The sequence below is a fragment of the Seriola lalandi genome, unplaced genomic scaffold, assembly GCF_002814215.2.
Source record: "Seriola lalandi dorsalis isolate HSWRI2012SDOR001 ecotype SW California unplaced genomic scaffold, Sedor1 jcf7180002054748, whole genome shotgun sequence".
Lineage (NCBI taxonomy): Eukaryota > Metazoa > Chordata > Actinopteri > Carangiformes > Carangidae > Seriola > Seriola lalandi.
The window spans coordinates 1240042-1264251 of NW_019525301.1; the positions used below are offsets into that span (position 1 = coordinate 1240042).

Here is a 24210-nt window from a genome sequence, read left to right on the forward strand (position 1 = left end):
GTGCAGTCAGAGATATAAATAGGGCATGGTTTTATTTCACTCTCATAAACATGCAGATTGATTAGGGTCATTTTCTGCTAGCCTGCCTCCATCCACCCAAGCCTTTCCCTCCATTAGTGATGAAAACCTAGATTTATTGCCACGTCTGTCACTTCCAGACCATAATTCACTGGTGCACTGGCTGCCTGTTTTTATGTAGATGAGCACTGGGAATAAGGTATATTAAAAGCATGTGTCTCTGTGTCCATAGGAGCGCGTACAGGTTGCCAATGGGGCGTTGTCAATCAGTCGCCTGACCCTGTCCGACATGGGAATGTACCAGTGTGTGGCCGGGAATAAGCATGGCGAGGTCTACTCCAACGCAGAGCTGCGAGTTATAGGTAAGACACTGGCTGTGTATGCGTGTGTGTGTTCCACGCATGCGTGCATACAGTATGTGCGTTGGCATGGAGACGTGTGCGCAGGCATACGTGTTTGTTTTCAAGTTTGCTCCGTCTTCTTCCTCTGCTCAATAGCGGCGGACGACCTCCGGCCTCTCTGTTATTGGCCACTAATTGAACAGCATTAATTAGAAGATGAATGCGTCCGGCTGACAGTGATGTATGCCAGAGCTGCTCTGTTCACCAGCCTCACCCATCTGCCCCGTCAAGCCTGTCACTCTCCACTCTGGGCTGGTAGCAGTTCCCATTCACTGTTCAACCCCCCAACGCGTGTCACCCTGATCATGTTGCCAAGCTCAAAAAGGATATTGAAAAAGAAAACGTCAGGGACAGTATCAGACAGTCGCAAACCTTTTTGAAAAGGTCACATATTTTTTAAGTGGTTTGTAGTGAGGGAAAGTTATCATGTTGGGATAATCACTTGTTGAAAAACTAAAGAACAAACTGTTTCTCTTTCCGCTGTGAAAAGAATGGCAAAGTGGCAAAAAAAATGTGGCAAAGAATCACATGCAGCCGGACTGAGAATAATAACAAGTTAAATGAATCTCATTAGCTCCTTAACATCAAATTTAGCTTTCTGATTACTAATTGTCCTGATCGTACATAATGTCATCTATTGTCTTTGAATAATCCATGGCAATAAGGCAGTGTATCAATGATCCTATTTTTTTTTTTTTTTGGGGAAAATGAGATAAATTAATATCAGATAAATAATCAGAGATATTATGGAGGAAAAGGGATGTGAGGCTTTTACAAACACTGGATTTTTACCATGCTGCGCTTGTCTCAGCTGTTGCCCCAGATTTCTCTCACAATCAACTGAGGAGCCAGACGCTGGTGAAGGTGGGAGGAGATGTGCTCATCGAGTGCAAGCCCAAGATGTCTCCTTGGGGTGTGATCTCTTGGCGGAAGGGCAGCGAACCACTCCGAGAAAGTAACAGGTAAAACAACATTTGCAAATTTTGTTCTGATTTTACCGCACTGTGAGGAAGGGCAGGACTGTTCCCTGCACGTGCTCTGATTACTTGAAGCCAGGTTCGGCTCCCTGGAGGTCATGTTCATGTGTATTAATACAGGCAACTTGCTCTCCCCAGCTGGTTGCAGCGTTGATGATGATGTCATCAGGGTTTGATGATGTCATCAGTTATCTTAGCACTGGCTTGAGGCTTAAATTATTTTAATTAACTAAAAGAAAAGTGGAAGTGTGTTTTGAAAGAAGAGGGTAGAGAGAGTCTAATGGAAGGCACTATCAAACTGCATTATGGGCAATGTAGGATGTAGTGTTCTGGAGCTTGACCCATATTAAAGACAAAAAGTCCAGATAACTCGGTCTCTGCTAGTTGTAATGTGACCATTCATTTTTAAAGTTGATAGGAGTGCAGTAGTAAATTGCTGTAATGCCTCTTTAAAACATACATTTTAAAGGGTAATTACACAAGTTTCTCTCATAAGTTTATTTAGAATGAGTGAAAGTGAAATATTGTCTTCATAGCAACAAGCTATATTGTAAAATCAGTAACAGCTTGGACTTACAACAGACCGATGCGGCCTAAAAGTTGAAATTTTTTTCACTTCATCTGTTGCTGTCACCAACAGGATTTAATTTACTTCTCAACTTCCATAATATCTCTCAGAATAATGAATTTGTAATGACAAGCTAGGTTTTGTATGATCCCTCTATTCATCTCACAAAAACACTGTGTCCATGTGCACCAGAAGGCCCCGGTCACTGTGGCATATTTTATAGCTGTATGTCCATGGAGAGATTTTGATGCAGTCCTCAGATGTTCTGTGAGAACACTCGCAGAACAGCTAAGAGGAAAAGCAGCATGAAGCCTAACTGAGTAATGGTTAATGGGGTTTGCCACGTTTTATCTCCAGCTCTTTAGTGGTGTCCAAACAGACCAGCTGCTGAGTAAATCCAAAGTGCTAATCAAGTACTTTTCACCTCAGTGGGGATGATAAAGGCTCCAGAAATCAAATTATTTGACTTCTGATACATTTCCAAGTTTCTGAGGAACAGAAGGCGGTCTTAGCGTCCTGCCACATTTGACCCCTGAGATGTGATGTGTGTGCTACATGTGGTAACTTTTGCCAGTGTGTGTGTGTGTGTGTGTGTGTGTATGTGTGTGTGTCTGTCTGTCTGGATGAAGTGTGAAGTCTGGCCCAGTAGCCTCATTGCAGACAGGGGTCACCCATTGGGTGTCACCACTCTAGCATGACTCCACTCTGACAGCAGGCCAGTGTGCACAGTGTCTTGCCAGGCTTTGCATGTACACAAAGCAGTGTTGTTGCTTGTCAAACAAAGTGGCGGGGAATTTGCATAGTGGTTTCGCTGCTGGTGCCCTTCACTCGCCCTGTGCCACTTCCATCACACATTTCAACCTCTCAGCGCCCGTGCCATTTTGATTCTGTTGTTTTAAATTCATAGTTTAGATCGATTTTACATTTGTCTTCGATGTGACATGAATTGATGCCCTGGTGAAGTGATAAATGAAATGGCGGTGTCTGTACCAATGTTAAACAGATGCTTTGTGATTCATCACTTTCAAATTCAAATCACTACATGTACTTGTCCCTCAGTCTTTCATATATATATAAATATATTTGTGTGTGTGTGTTTGTGTATATATATATATATATATATATATATATATATGTATATATAGGTAAAAAGAGGTAACAGTTTGCGGTGGTTGAAACATTTATATATCCTCCTTATCTGTAATTGTAATTATATTTCCCATATTCATGTCTGGAAGAATCTTGTAATGTCATTTCAGACACCCCTAAAATGGGCCGTACCATTTCAATAATAACCTTGACACCTTGTCTCGTCTGCCTGTCTCCTTCCCTTCAGTGACTCACGTCTCTGCTCCCATGTGTCACACAAGCAAATTGAGACACTGTAGGTAAATGTAAGTAGCAGTAGCTAAATATCTATATAGCTTGTTTCATACACTTTACTCTCTTAACCTTCTGAGTTTCCTAAATAGATTGTATTAAACATCTAAGGATGAACGTTAATGTTAGCTAATTTCTAACTTTAGCCTTAAATTACAGCTTAGCTAACTCATGTTACCTAGCTGATAGTGCGCCCTTCATTTACAGTGTTGGCTTGGTATTTCATCAAAATGTCATATATTGTCTATTTTTAGCAAATGCTGGTGCTCAGTCATGAGTAATGAGAAATTGGAGGATTGGTTGTTTTGACATCAATATAAAGTTTATTATTGTATTTGTTGTGGTGGTTTAGTCTTTTACCTTTTTGATATTAACTGTTATAATAGTCACCTCCTTTGTTTTCAGGACTTTTATCTGCTTGGGTAATTTAACAATATTAAAATGCATGTGTGCTGAAGGCCGAGTAATTGTAGTAGCAGTGGTGGAAAGTAATTAAGTACATTAAGTTCTTAAGTTCTGTACTTAAGTTCCATTTTGAGGTACTTTATTTAAGTATTTTCATTTTATGCTACTTTACATTTTCATTCCACTACATTACAGAGGGAAATATTGTAATTTCTACTCCACTACATTCATTTGACAGCTTTAGTTAAACAAGCAAGATACTGTATGAACTTTAACACTTGAGTTCACTGAAGCATGTATGTGCAGTACTTGGTTCTCTTTCACCCTGGAAAAAAACTTCACTCCCCTGAGTGTCATTGTGATTGCCGTTCACACTCTGAATCGCATGATGACCAACTGCTGTGATAAATAATGAATGATTCAAGATTTAAATCATTTAACTGTTATTAATTAATTACTTTTAAATAATTCAAATCAGAGAAATTATTTTTGTTGCAGGTATAACTGGTAGATAAATATACTGCAGTTGTTTAGTTTAGATCTTCAGTGAACAAAGAGCAGCGTCATTATGGACAATTAATAGATGGATTTCTCTAATGCTGTCTTTATTCTGGTCGTTTTAAAAGTCTGCTTGATGTTCAGAAATATGTTTTAATGCTTTCACTCAAACTAAATGAATGATATTTGGCTCTGGCCACCTGTGCTGCGCCAAAATTAAGAAGAAAGAGGCACAGATTTGAAATTAAAATTCAACACTCCCAGCTGTATTACATTAAAAGGAAATTTTTCTCCCATCATGCCAGAGTGTATTGCCAGCTACTGAGCGGAGTAACAGTTTACAGAGCTTGAAAACACATGCCAGAGCCTTTAAATGTGCTGATTACAGCTCCCTCTCACTCTCTTTTCTATTATCCCCCTTTCCTCTCATCTGTGACATACGCACATACACCCATGTGTTGTACAGCCATGCGATAAAACTGTTCAGCATCTGTCGTGGTAAATATTAAAACAGTTGTCTCTGCCCACTAATAGCTGTCCTGCCCTGTAGGGTCGAATGCAGCGTTGAGACTCATCCTGCTGTTTGTTTGGAAAATCTTTAGTGAAAGCACAGCACTGATGCAAATGAGTGAGTGTAAATGATGGTGCGTGGTTTCACACATCCGCTGTGTGATAAGCAAAACTGCTGCGTTTCTTGCTTGTTAATTTTTTTCTTTATATAATAAGTCCAGTGAAAAGATTGATATTTGTATGCATGTAGAGTCCGTGTATGTATGCATGTCTGAGCACGTCTGGTTGGTTATGCACCTGTACAGAAAGGTGCGAAATCATGAGAGGTAGCTGTGAACCCCTTTTGTTGAAGATTAATTGCCTTAATTGCGTTAGCACTCCACAGTGGCTCCTGCAGAAAGGGAACTAGTGTCACCAGCTGGGTAATCCATCTTCATAGCAGCAGCCCCCTTTTTTTCTGCAGAAGACCAGCGTAGGGAGGGGATGTCTTATCTACCCCAGACAACCCTGCAGGGACGAGGTTTAGATGACATCAGCTGGAACAAAGCAGCTGAGAGCGCAGAGCAGAGCAGGTCTTGCTGATGAGCGTGTAAGTGGGCCGTATCAGCCGTGGAGAGCAGCCCTAAAAAAAAAAAAAAAAAAATCACGCCATTTCAATATGTCACTGGCAGGAAGAAATCAAGTTTGCTAGGCCGCTCACTCCTGGACGCACAAACAACTGTCCTCTCACAAGCCGCCAGCGACACATGCTGACGTTCCGATGTTGCACCCTCCTTGCTCAAATGCTCAAGACCATGAGTGTTTATCTCTATCAGCTTTGGCACTCATGCAAATATTTATGCAGGATCTTTCAGTCTTTTGAAGACGGTGTTTGGGTGTGGCTGGGACAAATCCCGCCACTGTTGTTGTCAGGAGCTGTGATGCTGCAGCGTGTTTCCTCAGCTGCACAGTTTGCTTTGTTGTTTGTTTTGCATACTGTACTACTAAAGAAGAGGATAAGTTTTAGCTTTTTTTTTTAAATATGAGATTAATATAATAATATTATTAATAATATTTATTTATTTATTTATTTTTTTTTTTTTTTCCTTTTTGCATTCATACTCTGTTGCCTTCTTCTCTTACCCAAGCAGCTGATGGACAGTCACAAGTTTAGCAATCCATGGCAATTCCTTTTAATAAGCACAGTCCAAAAGGTCATACATCTAAAATAAATTAATGCTAAAAATGCTAAAAAATGTTATTGTACTGTGTGATTTTCTTTCTTACTAGGTTTTGAATCATGCCCCTCAAATAAGGTATTTAGAGTGGTGGTGGTACCTAGAAGGATTTAGTCCTTTGTGTATATTATAATTGCAGAGAGGAGACTGTACTAAGAACAAAGTACACCTGGCAAAATGTTGCCCAGTCTAAACTCCGGTTGGGCTCCATACATGCACAACACAGACACACAGTCTGTCAGAAATTTGTTTAATGTACTGAGTTATTTATTGAAAATCCCAAATACTTGTATAATGCAATAATGCTTTTTTCATTTAACAAAAACCATAAATAACCAGAAGACAAAACAATAAACACAGATCAAACTGAACACTAGGTCACACTATACAAACCTACCAGTGAACACAGACTCAACAATAAAATAATCAGGCTTGACAACCTAAATAAGATATCAAAGGGTTAAATAGATAAATAAATGAATAAGAAACCAAAACAATTATATTTTTGTTTTGGCTTGATTTATATATATTTTTTAATTCAACTTTATAATTTGAATGACATTTATCAAAGGATTTCAGATTCAGTAATAACTTGTGAACATCCTCTAAACTCTGGTGAGGATTCATTTTAAAAACATTTTTGACATTCAAAAAAGTCCAATAATTCTCTTCATAAATTTAAAACGAAAAACTTTTTGTGTTTGCCTAAAATCACTGCATATCACTAATACACTGCTGACAGTCTGCTCTGATGATCTATGTGACTTGAGTTGGAGAAGAAATAGTTCCGTGATGGGCTTGAAATGGGGCTGATGGTCCTTTAAGGTACCATAATGGTTTAGTGGTCACCACAATTTATTCTTCAGGCAGAAGCTGTGCTGTTTTTTTTTTTGTTTCTTTTTTATGTCTTTCAGCAGGTGATTTAAAGGAGCTGAGAATACTTCTATGTTTCATTCTTTATTTCTCCACTGATTTCAACCCAGGAACGGCTCTTAGCTTCTACTGCTACTACATACATTGAAATTGCGAACTATATGAAACTATGCACCGGTGTTAGCTATAGTAGCAGTCGCTGTGCACTTGGGAGTGTTACCGTTTGAGTGACATCTTTGAGAAAGGTGAGTTACAGGAAGCCTGTTGCCATAGTAACGTCTGTTCAAAGTTTTATCAGCTCCCTTTCTTACCCCCCAGATTAGTGGTTTCAAACAACTCCAGATGTGCAGTCCCACGGCACATAGAGAGAAACATAAAGGAAGGGCACTAGAAAAAAGTGGAGAAGTAGTAGCATATAAATAAAATGTCTCCCGAATATTAAAATTCAGATGTCACTTCTTGTCGTACTGCAGCTGTCGAGACCCTTCCAGGATTCCTGAGGAAGTTTTTACAGTTTAAGTGAAGTTCACTCTATTGAAATTGACATATCTTAAATGACCAGAGTTTATTCTTATTTGTTTTCTAAATTACAACTGAGCTTCAACTCTATGGGGTGTGTGATTCTTAATGAATATATGAGAAAAATTAGAGGGAGGCGGAAAGTTCCATATTCTTTCACCTTTTGTATTAAGCAGATAAGGTTAGGTCTTGATGCATTTACATCCAATAAAAACTTGTGCAAAAATAAAATGCACATTGCTGCCAAGTAATCTCACAGCATCCCATTGTCTATGTGGCCTGCTTGGCCTTTGATCAAAAAATAGCCTTTATTGGTTGGTTTGGTTGTGAAATGATAAGACAGAAAGACTAATCTTGTTGGGAAAAGGCTTCCCCTCCTCAGTGGCTTAAAGAGTCTAATTCAACACTGTCTTATTCTGTAAGTGCATTTATGGCGGCTCAGTGCAAACAAGCTGCTTCTTTCTCACACATTGCAAATAAATCACTGCTTATTCAGACAGTCAGTCGGGGCGGCCACGGGTTCCAGAAAACACGACAATTAGCAGGGCGTAGAAATGTTTACACCACTGTCGTCTGACCAGATGGCAGGAATTTCTGGCATCAGAGGCCAGAATGGTGATGGTCGTCTGCACGTCATGCATCAAAAAGGATTCAAAGAGAGTTTCCTGGTTACAGAAAAGTGAGCAGAATGTGTTTTTGATGAGATTTGAAGGTATGAGATTAAAATCAAAAATTATTTTAAAAGTATATATATGATGTTGTGTGTCATACAACATTAAATTGGCCATGTTTCACTTATTTTGTCTTTTTCACACTTGATTTAACGATGACATTTTACCACGACGTATTCAGTTAACCCGATTAGTATCTGCTCTGTATGTTTTTCACTTCTCTGTGTTCTCAGTGACAATGTGGAATGTGTCTTTTAAGACTCTCAAGTATCATACAGGCCCAATTAAAGACACCCTGACTCTGAGATTACTCACACTTTCAGACTACTCCAGTTGTATTGTTATTAGTCAAAGAGCAGATAGTCCTTATCCTTGAAGCATTTGCTCTCATAAAAGTGAATCATGAAATATTTTAGCAGAATATAAATCCTTGTTCATCAGTCTCACACTCACACACTACACTTATAGGCTCTGAAAGGCGATCCAAGTAAATCTTTCTGGGATTTTTTTAGACCAGGCTTTTGTCTTTTTAAAGATCCTCTTCATCTCTGAAACTGATATTTTGTGGCTGATTGACAGAAGAATTTGTCCCCGGCCTGTTCCTGTGGTAAAGATGTGCATTTGTACTCATCAGGAATTCATTGAAACATGTTACACAAGGATAAACTGTTCCCGGTTACACTTGCCTGACTAAACACTTGGAGGGTTGATCAACTGTAAAAGTCACACTTTAAACAAACTTAAAGGAAGTTGTTACAAGCTACAAAGAACCCAATGCAACAGCTGGGCATAACCAAGCGGCAACCTCCGGGGCTGAAAGATTTCCTGCAGTTCCTCTAATGGCCACTCAATCGCCACAGACTCCAATGTTAAAATGCTGAAACTTTACAACGGAAATAAACATGATTACAGCCTGGTACAAAAAATGGTTTGGGCTAATTCCCCCTTCATGACAAATGTACAGGTGGTGAATTTTATATCACCCTCCTGTTTAAATTTAATTTGGGCTTAAAGTTATGCATGATTGTGGGCGTGCTGCTTTGAGTGACAGGTGGGTCAGGTGGGAGTTAGGCGGAGTCAGGAATTGCCAAGATGGCGATGGCCCACTCTGAGCTTCAAAACTGCTCTTCAGAAGCCTGTGGGTGACATCACGGATGCTACAACTTAACTTACAGTCTATGGGCATAACCATGGTGTTACAGTGGTCCTCTCTCTAGTCAAAAAAATAATCTGATATTGAGACCAAACACATCATGCTGGATGTGTACTTGTCATTCATCATGTCTTCATCTTCTTAGTATTTGTACATCAGACTTAAAGACAAATACAGTTACAGCTAAGACAAGTTTTAAAAACCTTTACTGTCAGTTCCCCTTGAAATACAGACAGCCATCATTCTTCTGGCTTTATCTCTCATTGCGCAGTGATTCCATGTTTAAAAGGTCCAAATTACACACACCCTTGTCATAAAGAAAACACTATCACAACTCAAAATGGCCACATCCGAGCAGCTTGACACGCTAATGGGCTAGCGGATTCAAAGTCGGCACAATTTACTTCGAGAAATCAAAACGCCGCTGGGAAATTGGCGTGGATGTCAGCCCCTGCTTCCTCACGTATTTCTTATTTTATCACTCGTCACAAATTGAGCTCAGATTTACACTTTGAGGCCTCCTTAATTCTGCTTTTTACTTTTGCCAAAACATTGACACACACACACATACACACACACACACACACACACACACACACACACACACACACACACACACACACTGAAGGAGCGAGTTGTGCCGCATGAATCAGCGAGCATGAGAAATTACTATCACAGGATGTGCTCTGACTCATTTCGTGCCTGCAGCATCTGCTAGGTATGTTTATAGCTTTAAGTGGTGTCTGTTAATGTCGGAGCTGTAGGTGCGAGTTTAACACGACAAGTTTTTCCGAGTGGCTCGCCGAGTTATAGTGAGACGACACAGGGGGCTTTCTGCATGTGGCGTGGATGTTGATTAGCCCATTAGTCTGTAGAGAACACTTGCTATAGCTGGATTGGCTAGATTCTGTCTGTAGTCATGACCCACTGGTACAACTGTCCCTCATGCATATTATATATCCCTCCTACATTGGCAGAGCAAATAAGCATGGCTGTCACGTAAATGAAGAGATGTCTCGCAGAGTGATCTCCATTTATAGGCCCATCTGCTCTGCCAGACGCACTCCAGAAAGAATCAGTGTCAGGAGAACACCAAAACTGCAGAGGAGGCATAGCGGCGAACTTTGCATTAATTTACTTATCGCACATCTTCCTATCTTTCTGTGATGCCTTTGTTCTGTTTCAAGGAGATTTTAATAAGAGTCTCATCAAATGTCTCAGGGCTTAATTTTATGAGGACTTGGAATTAATAAGCTCTGTATGGAAACAGGTGTATTAATAAAGGTGGTGATTAAATGATCTGTGTGAACGAACGGCCCAGAACTGCTATTTCAGTCTCCTCATTCTTCGGCTGCATGCTGTTATACTTATTAAAAACATTGTTTATCATGTTTAAATGTCACTTCACATTTTTTCTCATCAGATCTCTAATTTCCTCATCTGCTCCTAATTGAACATCTGCTGGTGAAGTGGAGTTCTGACTCTGTGGAGGTTAGCAGTGTGAGTGAGCAGTGCCGGGCCCGAATACTGACAGTTTATGTGCCCAGAAGGACTTATTTCATTACTTTGCCTTGAGGAAAGGTTTACTACCTGACAAGCCTGCCGTACAACAGCTGACTGGTGCTTTTCATTTTGTCTTTGCCTACACCTCTTCCACTCTGGCTGTAGCTTAAAAAAAAAGAAAAAAAGAAGAAGAAGTCAACGTGAATGAGCACAGTTTCCTCCTCGCCTGAGAACGGGAGCAAACTGAGGATTAGCGCTTTGCTGATCCCAGCAGCTGCAGACAACACCCGACACTGTTCAGAGGTGCCTACCAGAACACACATCCGCATAGCAGATTAAATGTTTTATTTATCCAAACATGTCACAGAGCTAGAGCTGCTCAGGAGGGGGAAATAATCTCATTGGTTGGTTTAAACCTCAGTGGGCAGCGCTAACAGCCTACATCTGTTTTGGAGGGAAGGCCAGGTAACAGCTAGCTTGATTTGAAGTAATAAAAGAGCATTTCAATGGTCAAAAGCATCTAATCATTAGTCTTTCATGGCTTTGGCATCAATGATGTTGGAAGGTGAGCAGGGTCGACAGAGTGAAGGGTAATGATGGCAGCTCAGACATGCTATTTGTTAGCAAGGGTGACTAATCTGACCATGACAGGGCAGCTACTACAGGCTAACTAGCCCACTCATATGACTTAAAATAGCTTGATTATATTTTAATAACAGTTAGCAAGATTTCAAGGATTCATAATACTGGCTTTTCTCCCTCCTTGTCTTTTCTCATGATGTGTCCAACCTTCGGCCGCGGGCTGCCCAGAAAGTCACTTCACCCCAGATGAATATGAATCACTAGTTTGATATATTTGTGGCTCTGAGCAGGGGGGGGGGACTGCACCATGTGTTTGACATGATGTGATCATCAGATAAATTTGGATTAGATAAACGAGGAGCGCACATTGCTCACTGTGGATTATCAACATTTGCCCGTATTAGAGACATATTTTATTTGTGCAATAGGAGATAAACATTTACTTCACTGAATCACCAAAATTAGATTTTTAGGCCATGCAGTTAGAGAATTGTGCTTTATTTTATCTATACAACATGGTAGATTGTTGTTGTGTTTTTTTTTTCCTTTATATACTTTAGATCTAAGTTTTGTTCAAGAGGCTTTAGAGTTTTGAGATGTGGTGAGTCACAGTGTCATCTAAACTCTCTCCACAGTTAACTGATTTGTCCAACTCATACCTGATCTGGGTCAGTTGACCGGTCACTGAACTCCTCCCTCGAGGCATGGCAGGGCTGTCAAGCTCTGGATTTCTCCACATGCTGAAGCAGTGTGCCTCGGACAGTGATAGTCCGCACATAAAGAGTCTGGACAGTCTGTCTTTTTGTTCAGCGCTGAACTGAAACTGAAAAGAGCAAGCTGCAAACTTTAGCATAATTATAATACTAGCACTTACTAGCCCACTGCAGTACAATATCAGTGCTGATTTAATTCCATGTCTTCTAAATGGATCATCAGCTGGTGCGGATGCTGACTTTTGCCTGAAACCTTCAGCCTCAGCCTCAATTTTTTAGCACGATATCATGTACATAGCCTTTAACAGGGTTTCAGTTTTTACATCAGTCATTTGAATTGTTAAGAAGTCGACCAGAGGCAGTATTTTCACCAAAAACTGGGCGCTAACATAGCTTAATTACCCAGCAACAGAATTTCAGATGTTAAATTGTGCGAGAAAGCTTGAGTTTAGTTTGTCATGTAGTCTTATACAGGTCTGCTAAAATGCATGACAGTAACAATTTTTTTTTAATGGTTTAAAAGGGTGTAACTGCATCCATGTGTCATTTACTAACAGGTGGCAAGAGGTTTAAAAATTTTATTTTAATTAAATCTGTCTTGAAATTTAGATAACTTACTTAATGCACACCTGGGTAAATATATATCCTTTTCTCAGATTGTAAAATAGTAATGGGAAATTCTACAGACAGACTGCTGATGGACAGATGATACATCAGTCATTGCTTTTCAGTCATGATCACAGGCATTAATTGATTTTCTTGTTGTATTTAGAGAGACCATCAAAATGATTAGTAGATCAATTCACCTTCCAGCCAACTCTCACATCCCACTGCATCACTCACAGTCGGGGTATATCCCTCCAACCATTAAGACTTCAGATTGTGTAGTCCTATAAATTTTCCATCGGTCAGACTGTACATTTGCTTAATTAGCAGTTTCTCCTTCTCTGGAGCAGGAGGGGGGAGGGGTTGTAAAGCTGCATGGATCTAGTGCTGACTGTCTAAACTCAAATAAATCTCAGACCAGAGATTTCTGAGATATTTGCTGAGATTAGGTCAGAACCCTCTTTACCCGTCTGCATGCCATGTACTGCTCGCCAGGATTATTTTTATCTGGAAGACTGTGGCTGATATCATTTTTCAAAGTGAGAATCCGCCAGCGCAGCATGAGTAATCCATCTTGGTTCCTCTGACAATTTCCTGCGGAACATGTGTGTGCTCTTTATTCCTGAAGGGATACCTCAGCACATAAGCAGAGATGAATATCTCTGGAAGGGGAATAAACCAGGAGAACAGTTTGTGATTAAAGGAATCCTCTGGAAGTACATACAGAAACCCCTGTGCAGCCCGCGCTGATAAACTCCCTCTACTTGCGACGCAATTACCAACACAATCACATCATGTTCCACAGACGGGAGTTAAGATGTTCTCAATCAGCCTGCTTCATTAAGACACCTTCCTATAAAAAAATGCACTTTTACACAACATTTATTTTGAGAAGGTTCATTTGCACCGTGGTCCTTAGACAGTAGATAATGTGTGTGCACGTGTGCATGTGTGAGAGAGAGTGTGAGGGAGAAAAAACTGTTTGTTTTTTTTTCATCATAGGCACGCCTGGGGACATTATGTCATCCTGAGCACTTTCTCCCTTTATTTTTGAGGTGAAACCAAATACCAAAATGTGTTGTACATTTAATTTCATTTATCTCAGCATTATGAATATTGAGGCTTAACTTTTCTTGTTATTTAGAAAATAAATCTAGTAACCAATTCCTGGAATAGAAAATCCAATATTCAAATGGTCTAACAAACAGTACCAAGGGCTGTTAGTATTATAATTCAGTACACAAGTGTACAATGCCTGCCGTATCTATCAAAAAAGTAATAATAATGAAAAAAATAAAAATAAATAATCTGAGCTGTTGAGGCTATGGGGAAGAACTTGCCATTTCCCTGCTCACATTATGGTAATACACACTGGCGCAGTAGCAGTAGTGTGCATTTCATAGAGTAAGAGATTAATACTTGCGTCGCAGCCCAGCACCCCTGTCCCCTGGCCGTGTTTTTATAAAGCAGCCATATTGCCAAAGAGGCTTTAATGCTAGCGAGTGCCCTGGAGACAAGTGTCAATACACAGTGAGCCAAAAGGAAAAGTCATTTCAAGTATTGCCTGCAACTTAACTCCACTCGTAATGTAGCCGAATACACAAAAAACACACATAGCCCTACTTTTAGCTGCAGAGCTTGGCTTTGTTGAGACTTGAATGAGTGCATATTCTGTGTCAATCATTCTTAATCAGCTGCTCTGTCTTAAAGCAAGAGCTCCATGCAGCAGTCGTCGCAAAGGCACTTGTTATATTGTTGTTGAGCTTTGACTGACACCTCCAAAAGATCCCCGTCAGACTGGCATTTTCCACACGATTGATCATAAGGTAGAGTGCTCTCTCACCACTCAGAGACTGGTAAAGTAAACTGTAATTGAGCTGCCTAATAACTTCTAACACTGAGGGTGTGATTTGTGCTCCTTTTTTCGGCTGCCAGGCATTTTTAATGTGATCAGCACTGACTCGCTGGTGTATTGAAAGCACAACTCCTATTTTTTTTGTTTCTGCAAAATTCAAACCTCCACAACTTTTCAGATTCAACACATTGGTTGCTAACTCTCCAATAAGACATAAGTAGTCAGATGTAAGAGAAAATCTTGTCATACAGTGTCTCATACAGCTTTATGGTACTGCAGTCATTTATTTAGTTCCATTTTTGGACCTGCCTGCTTCCATAGTTGTAGAAAATAAATAGTGATAGTTAGCAAATCAGGGCTAAATTTGAATTCACTAGTGTCGTGGAATGCTTTTGATATTTTTATTGATCATTTTTTTTTAATATATTTTAAGTTTTTTTCAAAGACTCTTTTGGCTGAGAATACAAGTAAGCTACACAGCAGGCAGGTTTACAGTTAAACAAGCATGATACATGCTAAGTCTACAGCCAAAGCTAGCAGCTCTGTGAGGTTCTACATAGACATAGGCTAATGGTGCTTTGAGCTAATTGCTAATGTTAGCGTGCTAAAATTCTGGCACAAGCACAATGACAAAAAAAAACATCAACAGCTGTTGTTTAGAAGGTATAATGTTTATCATGATATTTGAGTACGCTTAGCTTGCTAACATTTGTTAAATAGCGTTAAACAAAAAGCACAGCTAAGGCTAATGGGAATGATTTGTTTTTTAGAGAAATTTTGACCTATAGCAGCCCTAGATGAAATGTCAGGGGATCATCAAAGTTATTAAGGGACTGACCGACGGACTAGATAGATATTTTTAAAGTTTGATAGCGTGATAAAGTGTTTTGCGAGGGGTTTTGTTTGGTTGACTCTGCCACATTCAAATTTCGTCAGACCTGACTTTACATTTCAAATCAGTTCATCATGTCCTATGATGGGGCCCTGTGGTAATGCTCTGAACATTTGCTGCAGCTAATGATCCATGTGACAAGGTGAGAGTCATTGGAACAGGTTTGAGTACAGCAAAAATCTATATCAATTACACCTATATCGGAGAATTGTCAAAAGTAAATGCCCAGGTGTCCCTGTTTCACCAGCGTCAGCCAATCGCTTTGTTGGCTCAAAGAACAACAACAAAAAAAAAAAGAACATTCCTTCATTGTGGTCTCTAATTGACCGTTAACCTTGATGTTGACAACTTCACAAGAAAATAGAAGGCACATTCGTTTAGTCATGACGCTGCATAAAGCAGGTATCTGAGAAGTCGTACTGCAGTTGCATCGTGCTCGGCAGGTTTTAGCGTCCTGGGTCTACGCTGCACAGCTGGGCTTGATTTATGCCGCTGACAAGGCCGTTTCTCTCCAGCACAGCACACTGTGGGGAACCTTAGGAGAGACAGCCTTTCAATTTATCTCAGTCTGCCCCTCCCCCCTCTGCACTTCAGGGTTTTTAAAGCAGTCAAGAGCATAGATCAACACCTGAAGTTAGGTCCCACCCCTTGTCCCGACTCAGAGGATATGGTGACCTCGCCTCTTTTCTCAGCACACTCGCCACATTACAGCCTCTCGCCTCCAGCGCTGTTAGCAACACTGTCGTTTTGATACAATTATGATTAGAAACATCACCTGCGGGTAGGTGGATGATGGTCAGCGGAAATAGTAACACACAGACCTCACCTTATCTGTGAGCTCACCGCGGCGGGCAAACACAATATCAAACACATCCCCTGCAGTACTTTTTTCACACTTACTTTTTCCATTTAGTTAACTGGTATTTGGGAAGTGAGTTAAGCAAGCTGTCTGTGCACTGGGGCAATAATCTGTGTATAGAGGGCCTTAGCTGAGACTAATTATTTGCTGAAATCACCATAAGCTTGTGACGATCTCTTTTCCTGTGGCCACATGGCTGAGTAATTCCACTGATAGAATCTTAACCCCTATTTTCACAAGCTGTTTTATTTACCCTATTAATTAAGTAGAGATGCACACAGGCCTCCACCCTGCAGTCATGCCACCAATCAGCCATGACGTCTCAGAGTCACTAGAGTATTCATGAACAGTCCTGTTTAGGACTCTCAAATCAGAGTCTGAGCTGTGATTACGCATATTGTTTGCATGTTGAATTTTTATGAGTGCCCTCCTATTCTTGGACGACATTAGCCAGTTAGTGTGTTCATGTAGAAAGAAAGCTAACATGATTTCACTCCCTGCTTGCTGCCATTAGAAAACACGCTCCACATTCTAAGCCCACACTTGGTTCAAAGCCACTGCTCTCAATGTGAAATTTTGTGACTCATTATTTGGATTGTGACAGTTTCCACTCACAATGTAGAGTTTATCAAACAGATCAAAGACAAAATATGTCTGAATCAAACATCAAAACAAGGCTTTCAAGTGTCTTTTTGATTTGCAAGGAAGCTTACAAAAAGGCAACGTCTGCATCTGTTAACAGTGTCTCAAAGAGAATGTAAGGAAATAACAAAAACAGGCTTTTACTTTGGACTAGGCTCTTTCCTGCGATTTCCACTTCACAGTGCCCATGATAGCTGCTCTGTGACTGATGTTATTTGTCTCTTTCATCTTGTCACAGAGCGGGGAGGATCAACACTGTACAGCCCCTGTCCTCAGAGGCTTGATCTCATCCAAAATACACACCTGTGTTTTTTTTGGATTACACGAGTGCATTCGGCCGTCTAGCTGTGCTCAAAATAATTGCCTCCTTTTAGGAGAATTATTGCCATGTCCATTAAACCTGTGTGAGGCACGGATGAAAGGAGTGGCACTTGTGTTCATCTCACCTGTGAATTATTGATACCTGCCCCTCCGCTGGCCCCCCTCGGGATGGAGGTGGGAAATGTCTCCTCATATAATGGGCACGCTGCGCAGACATGTTGTCGAGGCTTTGGCAGAGAGGAGAGAAGACAGGAGCAAAACCGAAATGTGTTAATAGTAAGCCCCCCCCCCATCTCTTATTCACCACCGCTGTGTCTCAGTTGACTTCTACTGTATTTGACCTCATCTGTGCTTCCATTAGCTTCAGACTGAAAATGCCGAACACTTATGCAGACACCCCGCTCTGCTCCTCTTACTTTAATGTCAGTGAAAGAGGAAGTGCCTCCCCAGTCTTTCATATGAAGCTGCAGAGACGGCAGACGATGCGGTGAATGGCTGAGAACAGTCTGGGCTCCACGGGGGGGCTACTGAGGATTTAACTCCCTCTAAGAGCCATTGTGCTCGCATGCAGCACCACTTGTTAGCTCTCCACAGAGCCTACTCTTACAAGATGCATGGTGCATGAGTCACATGATAGCTATTTTGTGCGTGAGGATATGGGATTGTGGGTACACAGAACGTAGTGCACAAATGCAGGTATTTAGTTATGTTGAGGTATGGCTGTGAGGCTCGCGCTGGCTGACTTGAACTGGGTCAGAGCTCGTTCTAGTTCAAATAATGTGTTTTCACTCTCACTCAGTACACTAGTTAATTGATAGTAGATGCATATGTGGAAAAAAACAGCACTGTAATGCAGAAGTATTAGCTGTATTTCACTTCTTTTTTCTTTAGATAATGTGACTCATGAGACTAAACTTGCTATACACACAGGATGCCAGCAATGTAATGTAATTAATGGATGGCAGTTGCTTTAATTGTGCTTACTCTGCTTAGGGTTATGGTCTTGTTGTAGGACCGTGGTGCCATTTAATGGGCAGTTTTCCTACATATTTATCAGCCTCCAGGTTTATTGTCATTAACTGTGGGCCCTCCCTTACAGCGATATATGCCCCTCATGTAACTGATGGTCACTACTGGCTACTTTGCATTCAGCACTTTTTCTCTACAGCCTCATATAAACCAAGAAGTCTTCACTCAGCAGCACCATGTGGTTTCAGAGGTAGACTCCTTTATACTAACTGTCTCTGCAGTTTCTTATCACATCCACCACTTGAAAAAGAGTCAATGAAAACAGTGAAGCACTGGGAAAATATAACACTGTGTCACACTGTATCAGGCGCATTTCACAAGTACATCCAGTTAAATGTATCACTGGTGCAAAACCAAACAGCCTGCGCAACTAACAACAGTGAAAGCTGATGAACCGTTTGTCTGTGTCATGTGTCATTTAGACTTCTACTCTTCTTCTCTGTTTGAGCTCAGACCCCATCATCAATTATTTCTAACTGTCAAATAGCAGTTCAATCAATCAAAAGCAGTAAAGGAAGTTTCAGCTGATTTGAGGAGGTGACATCAGTCTAGATCGTTAGATCCACACAGTATGTTACTTTGAATTCGGGCCTAGTAAGAATCTGAATACAATAGTGACAGATTGTTTTAATTGGTGTTTTACATTTATGTCAGTTACAGAGGGTTAAGGAGCAGCCAATAATCTCACATTTACTTTTCCTTTCTATTAAAGTTATTATAAAAATATACTATAGCAAAAGCTTTTCTGAAACCTTAAAACCCCTATAATCAATGGTTTTATAATAACAATAGATCACATGACTAGTTAAGTAACAGGGGTTGCTCTTAGTGATGAACTCAGAATATTACCCGATTCTTCGGTGCATTATAACGTCTTTCAGCTCGTGTAGCAACCTCACTATTTATAATTGCTTTCATAGTGACATAGTGACGTTTTCAGGCCACAAACAGCTTTCAGCAAAAAAGCTCTCGGATATATAGACTAGCTGCCCAGCATAGTAGACAGAAGAAGTTAGCAACTAGATGGTGAACATGGTGGAATATTTCCCTTAGCAGTTGGTTTAAACCAAAAACAGAGCTAAAAGAAGAGTGGATATTAGACTTATATTTGCCAGTTGGCTTCTTAGTTTAGACTTGTACTGTTAAACATCTGATAAGAGATGAAAACAAACAAAAGAAGAATTGTTACATGGAGTAATATTTTGCCACCCAGTGTCACAGCAACAAACTATGAACATGACTTTAACATTCACGGTTGATATGGTGAAAATTTTACCTATTTTATAGATACTGCAGACGTGGAGCAACACTGGCATTTATTTGTAGTTGCAGTTCTGGTCACATCATGAATGTAAGTTTTTAGCTCTGTTTTGGTCTCTACCGACCCCTGAAGAATATATTTGGCTCTTTAGCTGCTGAATGCTTCGCTATGTTCGAGAGCTACTCGCTAAGTATGCGTGGCTGTTCTTTGGTGCTGTGAAAGTAGTGAACAGTGGGTTTTGCTTAAAACAGCTGAAGACGACACTAATGAGAGCAGTGAGAGTGAACCAGCACAGTAGAGCTGTGGACCTTAAAAACCAAAACAATTAGCTGCATGATGCTAAAGCTCTCTGCAGAGCTGAGGGAAACTGTAGAGTTGGGTGATGACTCTCTGGGGGTTGTTCACTACAAGTGGCACCAACCCCATTACTCATTGTCATTTGATTCATTGTAAATCTCAAAATATCCACTGGTGCAGCTTGAAGTGTTTGTGCACATGTCTGCATAGGTCTGGAATAACACATGTGCCTCTGTGTATGTCTGTATATAAAGATCTCTCCCTTTAGTTAAATGTGTGGTTTGCTTGAATCTATAAAACCCTCTCTGCCATCTAACAGTGGATGAGTCTGTTCACTGTGACTCCTTTGACTCACAGGTGAACTCATTCATAGGTGAAAACAGCAATTTACTGGCCACACATCATTTTCTCCCCCTCACAATCAGGCTGACGCCATTTCATATTTACAGTGTGCACATTCAGCAGAGCATTTCAGATAATTAAAATTCAGCCTTCTTGTGTTGGTCCACCCTTGATTTCCCACAGTACCTTGGTTTCAAGGGCACAATTTCCATGTTTGCTTGTTATTTAGAAAATGTGAAGTTTTGTTAAGGCCTTTTGACCTTTCTTGAAGCACTCGTGGCCACTGTGTAAAGGGCATGAAGCCACCGTTGTCCTAGATATCTTGAAGTCATGTTCTGAATTAATCAGCCCTGAAAATACAATCCTATTTCTCATCGTCATCTGCAAAGAAGCAGGACTTAATAAGAGATACTGAGAAATGTTCTCTGCTCTGTATTAGTCACGTATTTTTGCTTATGTCAGCCCCAACTCTTACATTGTATGCAGCATTTCTTACTAACAGTGCAAGCCAACAGTAATATAAATAATTTGCTTTTTTTAACCACAGGGTCTCGATTCTCAACAACGGGAACCTTCGGATATGGAATGCAACCAAATCCGACGCAGGTCTCTACACCTGTGTGGCAAGAAACCAGTTTGGCGTGGCGAGCAGCACAGGAAGTGTCACAGTTAAAGGTATTTCCTATTCCCTCTTTAAATTTCATCACTGTCTCTTTTACAGCTCAGTCAGCAGGGACCCTGACCAATAAAGTACTGGACACCTTTTTCAAATGCATGTTTTTCACTCTGGCAGCACGCAGAGTTGCTTGATATTTCATTCTGCTCCTTGAAAAACTAACTGATGTTTTCGATTTCATAAATAAAAAATGACCACCATAGAGAAGAAGGAGCGATTTCTGAGGCATCTGACCACCTCGCTCCATCTTCTGGTAAGTCATGAGAAGCTGGGGTTTTTATTTATTTTTATTTTTTTCTTCTTTCCTCTGTACTGTCATTACTACAGAGACAGAAACACCTCGGTTGCTATGTCTGTTTGCAGAGGTGTTGAAAACATTCAGCTCACTGCCGCCGGTACTGTCAAAGGATATGCTGTGTGAAAAAGGCCTGGTGTTGTTAGATCATCTGGGCTGGGGATTGCATTTCTGCTCTGGTGCTGTGACTTATTATACTTCATTAAAAATGAATGTGAGCTGGGTATAAAGTGCTGTGCATTGAGTGGCTTTATTCTGTGCACACTGCTGTTTTTCTGTCCTGTTTCCACAGGGGGATAGTGTTCTCACCTCCTTCCTGGGGGATTTGCTGACTTATTCAGCGAACTATACCCTCACTGTGACCCCCTTTTCACGGAGGTTGCATGGTTCATTTGTGTTATTGTTGTTTGTTCTGCCTTGATCTTCCTTGTCAGCTGGCTTGTGAAGATTTATAGAACTATTGATCTTCAGTATATCGGCCTTAGGGAGAAAAGTTCATGTCTCATATTTCACAAGCTTTGGTATGGATTTATATTGAATGTTTATATGTATATTTCAACAGATTGATGGAACAATCCTACCAAATATTTTCGACAAATCAGAGAGCTGCAATTGCATTTCTTCAGTTTCACCACAAGCAGAATATTCTGAGATGTTAAGACGCTGCGGGCAAGATTGTGCTCCGCAGATTCACTCAGCACATGTATGCACGTATGCTCATGTGAACGTGCAGCACACACTCATCGTTTGTCTGTGCCGCTCTGAACCTTTCACCTGGTAGAGGATGAACTGCACTGGTCAGAAAAAAAAAAAAAAACTAATAAAGTGGTGACAAAATCCTTCCAGTTCCCCAGACTTTATGATGAAAAATGTTTTGGTGTTTTCCCCTTCTCTCTGAAGTTAAATCATTTTTTATAAAGTCTAGAAGACAAAGCTTCTCCTTCTTCTTCTTCTACTGTAGTTTATGATTTTTGCTCAAAAGTTCAATCCATTTAATTGTCTTTTTTCAGCAAGTTAGCGATCTGTAAAATCCCTTGAAATGCCACGTCAACACAACAGCAGTCTACTAAAATATCAGTAGATTTTTTTTTTCTCTAAGGGGTTGCTATAGAAACCTGGATTAATTGACTTTTATTTAGCCCTGCAGGCTAGTTTTTGATAGATTGAATACTTTGAAAAACATTGATTAATGTCAATGTGAATAACAGCAAGAGAAATGTCCAATACTGTACCTACACAGTAATTCCCCCTTTTTTTTTTTTTTTTTTTTTTTTTTTTAAAAAAACTCTGTGCCAACTCTGTCTTCTGTAAATCACTATCAAGGCATGTTTCCTTTTTGTGTTGAATTATAAAAGACAGATTTCATATATTATGAATGCTTGAAAGTCAGCAGCAGTCAAGAATGTGGGGAGAGCTTTAAGTGCACCTTGCAGCTGATTTACACTGATGCATCACTGTGCCTCCCACTTTCTTTCTCACTTTCTACAAAAATGATCAGTAACCATTTGCATTTTGTGTTTTTCTAACTGCAGTGAGATTTTAAAGCGCAGAGCTCGATTTGAAGACATAATAAAGACACTGGACCTGCCTTTTACCCATTTATCACACATGGTGTAAATCATACAGAACCCCCCTCCCAAGCCGAGCGGGGGGGGGGCAGTGAAACCTGCTGCTGTAGTTTCAGGTCGATGGCCTGTATGTGATTTTCCAATCAAGCTGCAAGGAAACACACCCTCATATGAATGTCATCTCAGCATAAACAGACAGCGCCCTTATCCACTTATTATTCTTGTGAAAGGGAATACAGATTTTATTTGACACCTTCTCTCACTCGCTTCCTTTCCATCATCATACGTTAAAGCTGTTTTCTGTAGCTGATGTACAAATGTTCCTGTATATGATCTTGTGCCTTTCTGTCACAGTCAATATTGTTTAGAAAATGGGATGGGGTAATTTACATGCACTATTTCATTGAGGATTGGAAACCTGTTTAGCGGGGAGAAATTTGTGTTGCGGGAGCGGCCCTTATGGGAGATGACAGTAGTTTATTCAAATTGACTTTGGTGATATGAATGCTGAAAAATACCTGTCAAAAACCATTCGGTGTCTCCTGCTGCGAATAAGCCACCTAGCAAACAGCGCAGGAGCAGTCACAACAGATGAGCCCTGTTAATGTCCCCATTATTCCAACACTGGGGGGATATTAGCAGATTAATTGCACTTGATTATAGATGTCCTCCCTGAATTTTGATTACACTGGAGATGAGCCGTTGCAATTAGGGTTGCCTCCGATCATTACAGATGGTCAGTGAACTCAAAACTTCGAAGATCATACTGTGTTCACTTCTGGTTGCCTCTGAAAACCCTGAAGGCAATTCATCTTCCAACACTGTGACACATCATAGCAACCCTCTGCTTTGGAGGTGCGTATCACAGTGACAGAGTTGTATTGAAAGGTCCAGTTTTATACTTTACTGCTGTTTTTATACACGTAAGAAGATACAGTGTATTTGTGGTTTTAAATACTGACATTTGTACCGAGAACAGGGTGATATGTGTCGGTCTCAGAGTCTCTCTTCTGACTGATTGTTTTTTCACCGACGCACGGCCAGGCTAACCACAGGTAACAGATTGTAGCCTACTGCTCTACCTTGAATAAACCTCACCTGCAGATGCAATTGGCAAATATCAGTCAGCACTGAAATGAGCTGAACGGATGGTCAAAGTCAGACTAAGATGCTTTAGTATTTCAGAAAAACTAAACTAACAATACTACCATTTGGATGGCTGTGCAATGATATTGTGGCTTCCTGATGTCCAACGATTGTGCAGCATTTCCTCGGCATCTTTGTCTTGCGAGGAGCATGGCTGAGGGTGGTGACTGTATAGTTGGGGCATCACAAAGTTATGGAAGTCCTGACGGCTCGTTTTAAGGCACATTTTGTGAATACGGGCTGTGTGAGTTTCTCCCTGGACTGAGTGTTTTGATTCTGTAAAGTACCTAGACCTGGTTTATAATCATAAAAGACATGGAAATATCACTTTCTACAATATGCGACCTTTAAGGTATTTGACCCTTTTCATCCATGCTACAGTTGGAGCATGACTCTCATGTCTCCCACTTTGGTCCAGACTAAAATATCTCAA

General features: G+C 40.5%; 1 protein-coding gene across 2 annotated transcripts in view; it reads left to right on the forward strand.

Annotated features, from left to right (window-relative positions):
* Positions 1 to 24210, forward strand: part of cntn4 (contactin 4) — a 159879-nt gene that overhangs the window by 115905 nt on the left and 19764 nt on the right. For both annotated transcript variants that reach the window (XM_023424797.2, XM_023424798.2), the window contains exons 10-12: positions 251 to 380; positions 1231 to 1381; positions 20640 to 20767. In XM_023424797.2, the coding sequence (XP_023280565.1) occupies positions 251 to 380; positions 1231 to 1381; positions 20640 to 20767 (409 nt within the window). The remainder of the gene's footprint in view (positions 1 to 250; positions 381 to 1230; positions 1382 to 20639; positions 20768 to 24210) is intronic.